Raw genomic sequence first — 14525 nt, 5'->3', positions numbered from 1 at the left:
GTTCCCATGAACGACATCTCCCACTGCCTTTCCCTTCCACCCAGCAGGGATGGCTGAGTCTGGGCATGTTAAATGCCTCCGTGACATCCTTGTTCTATTCTGTCATTTCTCATCTTGTCAGTTTCCTAGTTCCCTAGAGACCCATGAGGTATGCAATAGAAGTGGCAAGCTTTTCTCAGGATTCTAAAGACCTCTGGAAATACTACATTTACCTGGAGAAAGGCCCCCTAGCCTAAAAAATATACCAGGAGCTAGAATTTGTGGGGCCATATTGGTTGTCACATGGAAGATGAATCACCCCACCATCCATGTTGTTTGTTGGTATAACAGGCCCTCACATATACACACTTGCACATACACACATCACACACAGGCTCAGGGCAAGCCTTCTGATGGTTAACAAGATAATTCCCAGTGCACTAAAGAATGTTAAGTCACATAGGCAAAGCTATTACTAATATTATTTTAATTCTCTTACTGTCCTTCTGTTTGAGCAGCATGATTGAAAAAGCTTTAATTTGATACTGAGATTCTTGCTAACCAAGAGAGAAGGCTGCAAGCTTAGAGCCGTGGCAGCAGCAGTTATCTTGAAAAAATTTAGTAATGTGGCTTTCCTTTTCATTGCTTTTGTTTTTATGGTTTGGTTCCATTTATGATGCATGATACTGGTTTTCCAACTCTGAAAATTTCCTTTAAAAATCAGTTGATTAAAAAAATGAATTTATTTCACAAAAGTATTAAATAGACAATAGTAGAGAGGGGGCACAGATGTGATGAATTGCAAAAGTACGCAAATAGCCACTTTGGGAAACAGTTTTTGTGAAGACTCAGTGTGCCTAGGAGGTGCAGGTTTGAACCCTGGGTGAGGAAGATCCTCTGGAGGAGGAAAAGGCAGCCCACTCTGGTATTCTTGCCTGAAAAAAATCTCATGGATAGAGGAGCCTGGTGGGCTACAGTCCTTGGGGTCGCAAAGAGTTGGACACGACTGAGCGCGTGTGTGCACGCGTGTGCACACACACACACACACACACATACATGCACACACAGTGTATTTGGAGGCAGAAATACCAAAAGAGCAATACTTGGTGGAGAAAAATGTTCACGAACAACTCTGGCCTAATGATGACCTGATTTCTCTGTTTGACTTTTTCTGTCACGCTTCCTTTTAAGGAAACCTGGAGAGAGGTGGCAAGCTTCAAAGTATAGCATTAAACATGTGCCAGAAACCCTTTTCCAGGAACATAAAGCCTGAAGCAGCATTTTAGCTGGTACTGGAGTCAGAAAAGAGGAAGCGACTAGGGTACGTGTTGTTTTTCCGCATGCATTAGCACCTTCCTGCTTAACTCACTTGCCTACAAGTGAGGAAAGCCATTTGTTTCATAAAGACTTCCTAAGTCATGGTCTCTTAGAAGAGGCACTTCTTTTGTTTTTGCTTTCTTTTGGCTGTGCCAGGTCTTAGCTATTGGGTCTTTGTTAAGGTGCTTGGACTCTCAAATTGTAGTGCAGGGCTCCGTAGTTGTAGCGAGAGGGCTTAGTTGCTCCGAGTCATGTGGGATCTTAGATCCCCCACCAGGTATCAAACCCCACCTCCTCTGCATTGGAAGGCAGATTCCTAACCACTGGACCACCAGGGAAGCCCCATTTATTTTGTTTTCTAAACAATTAGGAAGGCTTTTCCGTCCCCAGGGGAAAGAAACTTATTTTCCCACTTGTTTTTGAAACATACAAGCTTCCCTCTAACTTTAGTTTGCCTACTTTTGAAAGAACAGCAATTGTGAAAAATGTGTTTCCTTCCTCCTAATTTCACTGCAAAGAAATTAGACTCTTGGGCTCTGGGTTGGGAGGCAGTAGGGGAGGGTGGAGACTGTGGCAAACTGTGGCAAGCCTGACTGGGAGCATGATCAGCCACAGCAGGATTTGCATCCAGAGATGCAGGCTCCCTTGTCAACCTTCCAAGAGAAGCCACAGCCCAGAGGCCTTTTTTTTTTCTCTTTTGAAAAAAAAAATGCATGTGTGTGTGTGTGTGTGTGTGTGTGTGTGAAATTTTTAAGTGCTGGCAATTAGCTAGACAAACATTCATGTGTGTCCATGCTCTGACTCGCTTTCTCTCTTTGTTTGCCTTGTCGGTCCTACAAAATGAACCTCTGTAGTTTCTTTCTTTTTTTTAAAGTTGTGTTTATTTATTTATTTTGATCACGTGAGTCTTTGTTGCTTCACTCGGGCTTTCTCTAGTTGGAGCAAGTGGAGACAACTCTCTTGTTGCAGAGCGTGGGCCCCATAGGCCTGAGGGCTCAGTAGTTGTGTCTTGGGGGCTCAGTTGCCTTGTGGCGCGTGGAATCCTTCTGAACCAGGGATGGAGCCCATGTCCCCTGCATTGGCTGCGGATGCTTAACCCCTGGACCACCAGGGAAGTCCCTGTATTTCCTCTTTTGTAACTTCCAGAGGGAGGCAGTCCTAAGTGGTTCTGAGCAAGGTCTCTCATGACTTTGCCTGATGAGAATCAGGAAACAGAGGGTGACTTGAGCTGCGCCCCCGAGACAAAGCAGGCTTACAGGGACCCTGGGAAAGTTGTGCCTTGGGAAGCTTTGGTGCTTCCACAGTTTCTAGTGGAATTTCTCCTTTCCCCTTTCCTCCTCCCCTTTTCCAAGCTAGTCTAATACATCTCTGACATACCTGAGGACATATTTCTTCCTGAGCCAATGCAGGTCCAGAACAAGTCTCGTAGAATCCTCCACCCCTGAGGCCTAGAGGTCCCTTCTGAAGCTTCATCTTCAGCCACTGACTTAGTCTGTGTGGGTGGAGCCAGGAAAGCAAAGCAGCAAGGGAATGAAAGAGAAAGAGGAGCCTGGAAAGGGAACTCTTGAGTGAAGGGCCGTGAAGGGTTATGGTCTGAGAGTTGCTGGTCCTTAAGTTCATTGCCATGAATTAGTAATAATTCTCAAGCACTTCTTCCACACGGCCCTCCACTATCTGTAATTAAAAACCCTCTAGGAAACGGAGAAAGGCATCTTGGGTTGCAAATTTGCCACTTGGAAAAAACCAGTTGTAAGCACCTGGCACTGTGCCAGGGCCACGCTCAGTCTGGAGGTTTCCTGGGATCTGCTCACCTCTCCTCCATCCAGAGAGACTGGATCTTCCAGATCTAACTCTGCCTGCGGGGATGTGGCTGCCTTCTCAGGCTTGCACAGACCTGAATGCAGAAGCGAGCGTTTGGCACCTGACTCCTGTTTCTTTGTCTTGGTCCATCTGGGCGGCTGTAACCAGGTACTGCAGATGAGGTGGCTAAGAAACAGCAAATTTATTTCTGACCTTCTGGAGGCTTCGAGTCCAAGGTGAAAGTGCCAGGTGGATCATTTTCTTCTGAGGGTACTCTTCCTTTATCTTTTTTTTCCTTCAGTTTTTGGCTGTGCTGGATCTTCATTGTTGCATACAGACTTTCTCTAGTTTCAGCAGGCAGAGGCTACTCTCTAGTTGCGGTGCCCGGGTTTCTCACTGTGGTGGCTTTGCTTGTTGCAGAGCATGGGTTCTCAAGAGAGGGCTCAGTAGCTGTGGGGCACAGGCTTAGCTGTTGAGGCATGTGGAATCTTCCCAGACCAGGGATCGAACCCATGTCCCCTGCATTGCAGGCAGATCCTTTACCACTGGACCACCCAGGAAGTCTAGAATGCTCTTGCTTGCTTGCTGAATCCTCGGAGCTCTCTGGGATCTTATCAGAACACCAATCCCATTCATGAGGTTCCTGCATCACTTCCCAAAGACCTACGCTCCCATATATCATCACCTTGGGGATTAAGATTTCAATGTGTGAATTTTAAGGGGGACACAAACATTCAGCCCCTAGCAATATCCCTGCCTTCTAATGGGTCTTTATCAAATCTAAAGAGAATCAGTAGCCACCATCACAAACACCTTAGTGTCGTCTTAGTAGACAGAATAATTTGATTTTCTGAAATACTAAGGCAGCACTGAGTATAATTTAATTAGTCACAAATTCAAGCCACTTGTTTCCTTCTTGGCTCCCTCTTCCCTACAAAAGTAGGCTTTTTTTTTTTTTTTGGTTACACTGCCCTGTTTGTGGGATCTTAGTTCCTCAACCAGGGATTGAACCTGAACCTCTAGCAATGAAAATGCAGACCACCAATGAGTTCCTCAGAAGATTTAAAACCAATAGATTGATATGTAGACACACATTTCATATCCTCCAATAATTCAGATAAACTAGTGTCTCTTAAGTGTCATATGTTTGTTTGCTTTTTCTCCATAACCAGTGGTATGCTGATCAGTGTTGAACAACTGGCTTTGTTAGGATGGGCAAGGTGGTAAACCCAATTTTTTTTTTTAAATCTTTTTGATGTTGACCATTTTTAAAGTCTTTATTAAATCTGTTACAGTATTACTTCTGTTTTATGTTCTTTGTTGTTTTTTTTTAAGCTCCCTAACCAGGATTGAACCCGCACCCTCTGCTTTGGAAGGCGAAGTCTTAGCCATTGGACCAACAGGGAAATTCCAAACCCTATTTCCTAAAAGCCCTATTTGCCTATTTCTGTAAAAAACATTTTCCCATGGCCAGTTTCAAATGACCAGACAGCAAGTAAAGCCAACTCCAGCACATTTTACATGGTGACCCACCACACACACACACACACACACACACACACACACACACACCAGAAACAAGCTTAATTAAACAATCCTCTTGTTTCATGTATTTCACACACTCTGATCTTTTTTAAAAAACCTGTTCCATGCCTCTGCTTTGATATTTCATGTCATTAAAACAGTGCCTATTTTAATTCCAAGGTTGATTTCATGATGTGCTTCAAGATTCGAAGTCTGGAAAACACTGACTTGGACCACACTGAATGGCTGTGTGTGTGTGGCCACTAAACACACTCCTTCTTGAAAGCCAGTGTGTTGGCTGCTTCCTTAATGAGATTCCCTCCCCAGATCTTGGCCTGGCTTCGATATGCTTCTCTTGACCACTCAACTTAAACAAGCTCTTCCTTATTATCCTTACAAGATTTCTAGGCATCTGTCAGTTTTCAGTGTCAAGAATTCAATTTAACACCACTTTTGAATACAGAAGTAGGAGGAGATTAAAAGGGTTTTACACTTGACATTGAATCTTTGCTAAAATGTTATGGGTTAATACACTGATCTTTTGGAAATGGATTTGAGAAGTGGGTCAGAGGTCAAATCTTGGGACACATTACAATTCATCTTTTAACCATTATCTCTTAGAGCGGATTAAACACCCCAAGTACTATAATTATTTTTGACATCTGATGTGAATACACTCTTCTTCCATTCATTTTTTTTTCTTTGTTAACTGCTAAGCTCAATGACTGAATAAACACTTTAAATTGCACCCTTTTGGAGGACTGTAGCCTTTCTGGGTCATGTGCAGGGCCTCTTAGAACAAAATTTCATTGACTCGGTTAGTGAATATGTCTTGAGAAAGAGCTCAGTCTGTTTTTAGGGTGTGCTCACAGTGCACACAGCAGTGATTCCTGCTGTCTTTGTCCGTGTCTCTGCATGGAGCCTGGTCAGATAGGAGACCCCAGTGAAGAAACTACACAGCTCAGCCTGTGCCCCTGGGCTGCAGCCTCAGACCAACTTCTGCGCAAGGACATGTATTAGGAGATGATAAGAGCTTCTAAGAGAATTGTTGGGGAGGCTGAAGACCAGGTTTGACTGCATCCATTTCTTAGTCTCTGGGTCATTCCCTTGAAGGTCCATGGTCTGCCGTGGGTTACCTCTGCCATTTTGTAAGGAGAGGACCAGGCACCTAATTCCACTTCCACCAGACCACACCCAGTGGGCGGAGGTGAGAAGATGCTCAGGGGAAGCAGAATAGGTGAAATGGATGCCAGATATTCAAAGCAGAAAATTGATGATCATGGCATCTGTGAATTACTGATTTGTTTGTATGAACGATCAGACAAGAACCGAATACTTTTGTAGGTCACTTAATGGATATCAATGTGGCCCTTATGTTTAGTCCCAGAGAATAGAATAGACTTGGCCCCTGCCTGGGTGGACATGAGGTCTGGTTAGGAAGAGAGACAAAGACAGGTAACTCTAGACTGGAGGTGTGTCTGCCAGGACAGGGGAGCCCAGGGGCTGGGCTGCATGCAGCGTTCATGTTTGTTCCTACCATGTTCCATGGTCCAGCTCAGAAGGCAGTTATCACCCTCCTCTTTGGAATATTACTGCTCTCCTTTTTAATCGACACTCATCTCTCTACCAACCATTTATAAAATAGCAGAGAGAATGGTGGGCTTCCCAGGTGGCGCTAGTGGTAAAGAACCCACCTGCCATTGTAGAAGACATAAGAGACGCAGTTTCGATCCCTGGGTTGGGAAGATCCCTTGGAGGAGGGCATGGTAACCCACTCCAGTATTCTTGCCTGGAGAATTGCACAAACAGAGAAGCCTGGCAGGCTACAGCCCACAGGGTCGCAAAGAGTCGGACACTACTGAAATGATTTAGCACGCACGCAGAGAGAGTGTTCTTAGATTGCTTTAAAAAAAATGGTGGTGCTGTGTATGTTACACATCTAAAAAATAAAGTGATCATTCTTAGCAAGAACATTTCAAAAAGCGAGATCCCAGTCCCCTGTGAAATCTACTTAATCCTTCATTACTGCTTACTGCTGGCAAGTTCATTAACATCTTTGGAACAAGATCGAATTGTCCCTGTCAGACAAAGGGTAGTTCTGCATGGCTGTGTAATAGAGTGATTGCATGCTAGCTGGGTACCCCTTACTGCTCTGGGCCTCAGTTTCTTCATCTGTAAAGTGGGCATGACTCAGAAAATGCTACCTGCCTCATAGTTTCCTATGAGGTCAAAATAAGCGAATACTTGGCATAGCAGCTGGTTCATAGGCAGCATCATATGGGCGTTTAACTAAAGAATGAAAGAACTTTCTGTGCTAATGTTTCCTTTGTGTGTTGACAGGCTAAGATTCTGTTTTAGCTGCAGGATGGTTTGAGTTAGGCGCTGGTTTTCTATTAAAGCTTCTTTGATCTCTCGATCCAGCCATCTTGGCAAAGCATGTGGTTTCTGCTTGCAGGGGCGTATGGAGTGGGTGCATTTTATGGTTCTCTTTGATAAGCAATGTGGTAGGAACATTCGGCTCGTGCGTGACAGCTTAATGACTTTCCACTATAATTTCTTATATCTAAGATGATTTTCCTTCAGCCTGGGAGTTGAGACAATGTATTTTGCTAGAAAGTAAATAAGCTTAGAAGGAGGAAATGAGAATTTTCTTTGCTGCTTGCCATGCTCTCGCTTCTTAAAGTTTCATAACATGCGCTTTCATTAAATAAAAATATCTACCCTTCTTTTTTTTCCTTCTTTATCTTGTGTTTTGTTCCCCTTGGCTTCACTAAGAGATTTGAAAATGAACTGATGTGGAAGGCAAGCCCAGAAAAGTTTAATGCAGTTTGTACTTTCAACTTGAAAGTTGCTGTTATACCTTCGGCTAAATTTTAGTTAAAGCGTTATGTTAGTTGCTCAATCACGTCCAACTCTTTGTGACCCCATGGACCATAGTCTGCCAGGCTCCTTTGTCCATGGAATTCTCTAGGCAAGAATACTGGGATGGGTAGCCATTCTTTTCTCCAGTTAGGTACTTCAGCTGTTTTTATAAAATTTTTTTTCCTTGATGAAATCTTTTCCCCTAATCATGAGAGAAGAAACATGTTTAAAAATTAAAAACAAAAGGAATTTCTGTTTTTTCCTAATAAGAAAAAAAATTTTTTGGCCACACCATGGAGCATGTGGAATCTTAGTTTCCTGACTAAGGACTGAACTGCCTCTCCTTGCATTTGAAGCACAGAGTGTTAACCACTGGCCACCAGGGAAGTTCTGAGGAATTTGTAACTAAAAATTATTATAAATAAAACATGTATGTCAGAATTCATGGTGGTAGTTTAGTTGCTAAGTCATGTCTGATTCTTACAACCCCATGGACTGTAGTCTGCCGGGCTCCTCTGTCCATGAGATTCCTCAGGCAAGAATACTGGAGTGGATTGCCATTTCCTCCTGCAAGGAACTGAACCTGGGTCTCCTGCATTGCAGTGGGATTCTTTCCGCTGAGCCACCAGGGAAGCCTCGTCAAAATTCATAAGTAAGTGTTAGTCGCTCAATCATGGCTGACTCTGCGACCCCATGGACTGCAGCCCATCAGGCTCCTCTGTCCATGAGATTGTCCAGGCAAGGATACTGAAGTGGGTTGCCATTTCCTTCTCCAGGGGATCTTCCCAACCCAGGGATTGAACCTGGGTCTCCTGCACTACAGGCAGATTCTTTACCGACTGAGCTAGTCAAAATTTATATGTAATGCCAAAAGAAGGCTTTCATGAAATTGTTTACCTTTTCATGATGAGATATTAGGGTTATAATGTAATCAAATGGCTTAGGATAATTCAAGTGAAAAGAATCAAAAGAGGGAAACAGAAGGGTAGAACCAGTTGGAAATCATTCATTTAGCAAATACTATCCAGTACAGAACTAGCAAGACCTTGGGAGGAAAATGAAGATGTATAAGGAGAAGAGTTGGACACATACCCAGCAAGTACCAAAAAAAGTAGGTCCGTGTTTTGTAGGAGGTGGTAGAAAAGTTTGGGAGGAGACTTTACTTCTTGTTTGGATGATCAGACGAAGTTTCTCAGAGAGGGAACATTTGCCCGTGCAGTGGGGGATGAGAGGATTTTAGGGATGGAGGTTGGCCTTCCTGGTGGAGAAGAAGACATGTAATTAGGAGGGAAGTGAGAAGTGGAAAGTAAATGTTACTGAGTTCGAGTTCATAATGCCTGCTGCAGGGCAGGCCAATAAATCAAGAAATGAGTTGTTGGGGCAAGAAATAGCAACTTTATTTTGGGAGGCCAGCAGACTGAAAAGGTCGTGGACTAGTGTCCCAAAGACCCATCTTCCATACAGATCTGCACCTACAGAGCACAACTATTCATGCTTGGCAAGAGACAAGTGAGGCATCTGGTTGTCTTTTTAGAAGACACCAGTCTGTGGGCGATTCATGCCAAATGTGTCACAGTTATGCCAAAGGACATTCAGCCAGCATGTTGCATACACCGAGAATATCCCTAAGACCCTACTAGGACAGAAAACATTTCACTCTTTAAAAAAAAAATTAACTTCTTAATTGATAGTTCTAAATGTTACGTTTTTACTCCATGGGGTCAAAAGCTACCTGTGTGATTTCAAGTGGAAAAATAGGGGGCAGCAATCAGGGGTTGACAATTTCTATTTCCATTTGTTTGAGAATAGTATTAAAAGCAGAGACACTAACACAGGTCAGAATATTTCAGCAAGCGAGTTTCAGAAGTTGAATTTTATAACAATAAACCTGTTAAAATATTGCCAGCATTTGGACTTTCTTAAAACAAATGTCTTTTAAAAAAATTTTTGTTGATATGGGTGTACCTATGGCTGATTCTTACTGATGTATGACAGAAAACCACAAAATTTTGTAAAGCAGTTATCCTTCAATTAAAAAAATAAAGTGGCAAAAAAAATTTTAGTGAGATATAGTTGATTTACAAAGTTGTATTTCAGGTGTACAAAACAGTGATTCAGTTATACATATTTACATATATGTGTGTGTGTGTGTATATATATATATATTCTTTTTTAGGTTCTTCTCCATAATAGATAAGTGATTCAGGTATACACACACACACACACACACACACACACACACACACACATTTCCCTGGTGGCTCAGACACGGCGCTGCCTATAGTGCAGGAGACCTGGGTTTGATCCCTGGCTCAGGAAGATGCCATGGAGAACGGAATGGCAATACACTCCACTATTCTTGCCTGGAGAATTTCATGGACAGAGAAGCCTGGTAGGCTACAATCCATAGGCTTGCAAAGAGTTGGATACAATTGAGCAACTAACATACTCACACAAACACACATTAAACATATATTCTTTTTAAGGTTCTTTTCCATTATAGATTAAGTATTGTTCCCTGTGCTACACAGTAAGACCTATTGTTTATCAATTTTATATATAGTCGTGTTTGTGTGTTGGGCTTCCCTGATGGCTCAGTTGGTAAAGAATCTGCCTGCAATGCAGGAGACCCCGCTTCGATCCCTGGGTTGGGAAACTCTGCTGGAGAAGGGAAAGTCTACCTACCCATTTCAGTATTCTGGCCTAGAGAACTCCATGGACTGTATAGTCCCTTGGGTTGCAAAGAGTCGGACACGACTGCTCTTACTCTATCCCTCTCTCCACGCCTTTCCCCTTTGGTAACCATCACTTTGTTTTTTTTGTCAGTGAGTCTATTTCTGTTTTGTGAATAATTTCATTTACATCATTTAAAAAATTCCAAATATAAACAGTATCATATGATATTTAAAACAAGTCCGTTTCTTCTTGATGGCAACTAAATGGCCTTTGCGGTATTTTAATCATATGGTAGGTTCCATCTGTTCAGTACACTTTTGAGTTGCTTTACATACATGTGTCTAGTGGTGTGTATCTTCTGTACTGTTCCTGCAAGTTTGCTATTAAAGTATATTAAGCTTTTTAAAAAATCTAGGAATAACTTCCACTTTGTTACACACCCAGATTTGCTGTGTCCACCATCAAAGTGATGTCATGACCTCAGGGAAATGAGTGAGCTTTGCATTACTGGTTCTTTGGGATACATCTTCAGCATGTGAATAGTTTAAAGGATCTGGGCTCCACCACACACACACACACACACACACACTCACACACACACACACACACACACACACACACACACACACAGCATTTCCTCACCAGAGGAAACCAAAATGAAGTTTTTGGAAAACACAAAATTATTTCAGTATGACAAACTCTAGGGATATCATCATATTCATTAAGTCGACTTGGTTTGTAATTCCTGATACCTACTGGTGAGGTGTGAATGAGAATAGAAATTGAATCTGCCTTCACTTCTAAACTCATCTGCAGTAATAGGAAGAGCTGGCAGACACTGTATTTGTAAAATGTGCTTACACCCTCATCTACCTCTATCTTTGAAGACATGTTTAGAATTTTGTCTTACACTTGCCTAAGTTTAAGAATATTTTCTCAGTTATTTTAAAATTGTATTCATTGTTAATAAAACCTGGGAGGGATGCAGGGTAAAACCTGTCTACTGATTGTTTCATTTAATAGTTTGCAGTTGGATGAAACAGATGCAATAAGCATGCACTGCAGCTTCATCCTAATAGGCTTGTAGGGACCCTATGACAGGTGGAAAGTTATCCATTAAGATCCTCTTGATACTGCAGGAAGTAAATTTACCTGAGGAGAGGTCATTGTGCATAAAGAGTACATTAGTTTGGCTTCTGATCATCAGGAATAAGGTGTGTTTTCTGTGGATTCTGTGATGACCTTCAGGTGTAGGTGTCTTGCTGAGAACTGTGGCAGTGTCACTGGGAAAGTACACATTTGAGATGAAGTGTATAGATATTTTTGTATTAGTGCTGCAATCTGCAGCTCTCATTCTTATTCATTCTAGCAAGGCTTTGATATTTAACTGTTTTCTTCTACTCCTCATAGAGCAGTTACTGTGTTTCAGAAAAAGTTGTAAGCACTGAATGTCTTTTAACTATTTGATCCTCCCAACAATCCCACGGTGCTGTTATCATTCTTTTCTTATGGATGAGGAGCCTGACGCCCAGAGAGATCCATTAATGTGCACATGGCCATGTGGCTAGCGATTGGTTTGGGAAGGATTTGGCCCAGGTGGTCTGTCTCCAGAGCCCCACTCAGTCTGGACATCTACATATGAGTTTTCTTAAAAGCATGTGGAGTCAAACATGTTGGTGTAAGAGACCAGTTTAAGAGACATTGCTATTAATGTTTGCATTAATTCAGCAAACATACTGACTACTAGGGACATGATGGGACAAAACAGGGGGCCTGGGAGCTCCGCTAGTAGTCCAGTGGTTAAGAATTTGACTGGCAATGCAAGAGACACTGGTTCAATCCCTGGTCTGAGAACATCCCACATGTCACAGAACAACTAAGCCCGTGAGCCACAACTATTGAAGCTTGTATGCCTGGAGCCTGTACTCCTCAACAAGAGAAGCCACCTCAGTGAGAAGCCCATGCCCCACAACTAGAGAGTAGCCCCCAATCTCCACAACTAGAGAAAGCCCACATACAGCAAAGGAGACCCACCACAACCAGTAAATAAATCTTTTAAAAAAAAAACGGCACCTGTCTCATGGGACATATTTCCTCTAGATATGAAATAGGAGTGAAGTGCAGACTTAAGAATATCACATTGCAACTAATTAAAAGGCTGGACTTGGCTTTTTAAAAATGGAAATACAATTTGTGTGTCATACAATGCACCATTTTAAAGTATTTAATACAAAGTTTTGCAGTCATCACCCCTATCTAGTTTTGGGGCATTTTCATCATCTCCCCCAAATCCCATACCCATTAGCAGTCACTCCCATTCTCCCCACCTTCCAGTGCCTAGCAACTAATCTACTCTCTTTCTTTATAGATTTGTCTGTTCTGGACATTTCATATAAAAAGAGTCACAATTTAGGGCCTTTTGTGTCTGACTTCTTTCACTTAGCATCATGTTTTCAAGGTTCCCCCATACTGTAGCATAAATCAGTACTTCATTCCTTTTTTTTGGCTGAATAATATTTCATTGTATGGAGAAAACCCCGTTTTGTTTTCCCATGTAGCAGCCCATGGATGTGCCTTTGCTTTAACATTGTGTGTCTGGAAAGGCTCCCTGTTAAAAATAAAATTTTAATTCAGTCAGATCTTTTATTTTAGATCTACCAAGGGTTCCAACTCCTTCTGCCTCAAAGGTTTTATGACAAAATCCACCACTGTAATCAACCAGGCAAAACTTTCATTGAAGTATTATGTTTTTGTCAGATTTTCCCTTGACTGTAAATGACTTCTGTTTTAGGACTTTGAGTTGAGTGGATAGCTCTTGGCCTCCCATACCTGGAGCCTCACCAAGCTCTTATCTTATAGACCAAACAGAAAATAGGAATGCAGTTGGCCCTGTGTATCATCAGATTCTGTATTCTCAGATTCAACCAACCATGGACTGAAAATATTCAGGAAAAGAGATTCCAGAAAGTTCCAAAAAGCAAAACTTCAATTTGCTGTGCATTGGCACCTATTTACATTGCATTTATATTTTATTAGTACTGTAAATAATCCAGAAATGATTTAAAGTATACAGAAGGATGTGTTTAAGTTAGATGTAAATACTATACCATTTTATATAAAGGACTTGAGCATCCACAGATGTTGATATCTAAGGGGGTCCTGGAACGGTGGATACTGAAGGACAACTGTGTGTGTATGTGTTTGTGTCTTTAAATTTTCTCTCAAGTCCTTCTTTTCCTTATTACTTTGCGGTAGCTGGACTCAGGGGTATTCTTTTGCATTTGATTTACTTTTTCCCTTTCTGAGTTGTTACGTCTGGCTCGGTTGCCATGATCTGCAATACTCTTGAGACATAGATTCATTTCTGGCTTTTCCTAAAATTCATCTTTGTCAATTTTCAGGTTGATCCAGTCTTCACAAGGGAAGTAAAAGCCAAAGTAAAGAGGTAAGTATGGGACTTTCCTGGTGGTCTGGTGGTTAAAACTCCAAGCTTCCAATGCAGAGGATTCGGGTTTGATTCCTGGTCAGGGAATGGTAAAGAACCTGCCTGCCAATGCAGGTTCGATCCCTGGGTCGGGAAGATGCCCTGGAGGAGGGCATGGCAACCCACTCCAGTATCCTTGCCTGGAGAATCCCGTTGACAGAGGAGCCTGGTGGGCTACAGTCCATGGGGTCACAAAGAGTCGGACATGACTGAAGCAACAGAGAACTGAGGTCCCACATGCTGAGTGACATGATGAAATACATTTAAAAAAAAGAGAGAGATAAGGGTAGGGAGTGAACAGGTGTTTTGCAGGAGAGGAAGCCTAGTGACTGATAGATAATCTCAGTTCCCAGCATTCACCATGTCCCAGGCTTTGTTCCCAGCACTTCATTAATAATTCCTCCTTTAATCTCCTGATGATCCTGTGAGAATCTGGGCGCTATTCCTTTCCCCACTGACAAGCCAGGAAGCTGACATGCTGGGAGCATCAGCAGTTCCCTAGGGAGCAGTCGCGTGGATGCACTTGTGAAGACAACCTCACTAGGTCAGGAAATGCCCAGGAAACCCGCTTTGAGGTTATAATTGTCCCTGACCTCATGGGTCAAAACCGAAAAAAAACTAAAAAATCTGCTGGTGAGGGTGAAAATTGCAGCCATTCCCCTGGAAAGCAATTTGCCAGGGTCTTTGCTATCAATTGCATATTTCTGCCCGTAACAGAGACCAAGGCTTCCCTGGTGGCTCAGTGGTAAAGAATCCTCCTGCCAGTGCAGGAGATGCAGGTTCGATCCCTGGGCCAGGAAGATCTGCTGGAGGAGGAAATGGCAACCCACTCCAGCATTCTTGCCTGAAAGATCCCATGGACAGGGGAGGAGCCTGGTGGGCT

General features: G+C 42.6%; 1 protein-coding gene across 3 annotated transcripts in view; it reads left to right on the top strand.

The window, feature by feature from the left end:
* GLT1D1 (glycosyltransferase 1 domain containing 1) overlaps positions 1-14525 on the top strand; it is a 112964-nt gene that overhangs the window by 63510 nt on the left and 34929 nt on the right. For all 3 annotated transcript variants that reach the window (XM_043489003.1, XM_043488993.1, XM_043488983.1), the window contains one exon: positions 13560-13603. In XM_043489003.1, the coding sequence (XP_043344938.1) occupies positions 13560-13603 (44 nt within the window). The remainder of the gene's footprint in view (positions 1-13559; positions 13604-14525) is intronic.

The sequence above is a fragment of the Cervus canadensis genome, chromosome 1 (assembly GCF_019320065.1).
Source record: "Cervus canadensis isolate Bull #8, Minnesota chromosome 1, ASM1932006v1, whole genome shotgun sequence".
Lineage (NCBI taxonomy): Eukaryota > Metazoa > Chordata > Mammalia > Artiodactyla > Cervidae > Cervus > Cervus canadensis.
The sequence above is the reverse complement of the archived record's forward strand: the minus strand, read 5'-3'. Positions and strand labels throughout refer to the sequence as shown.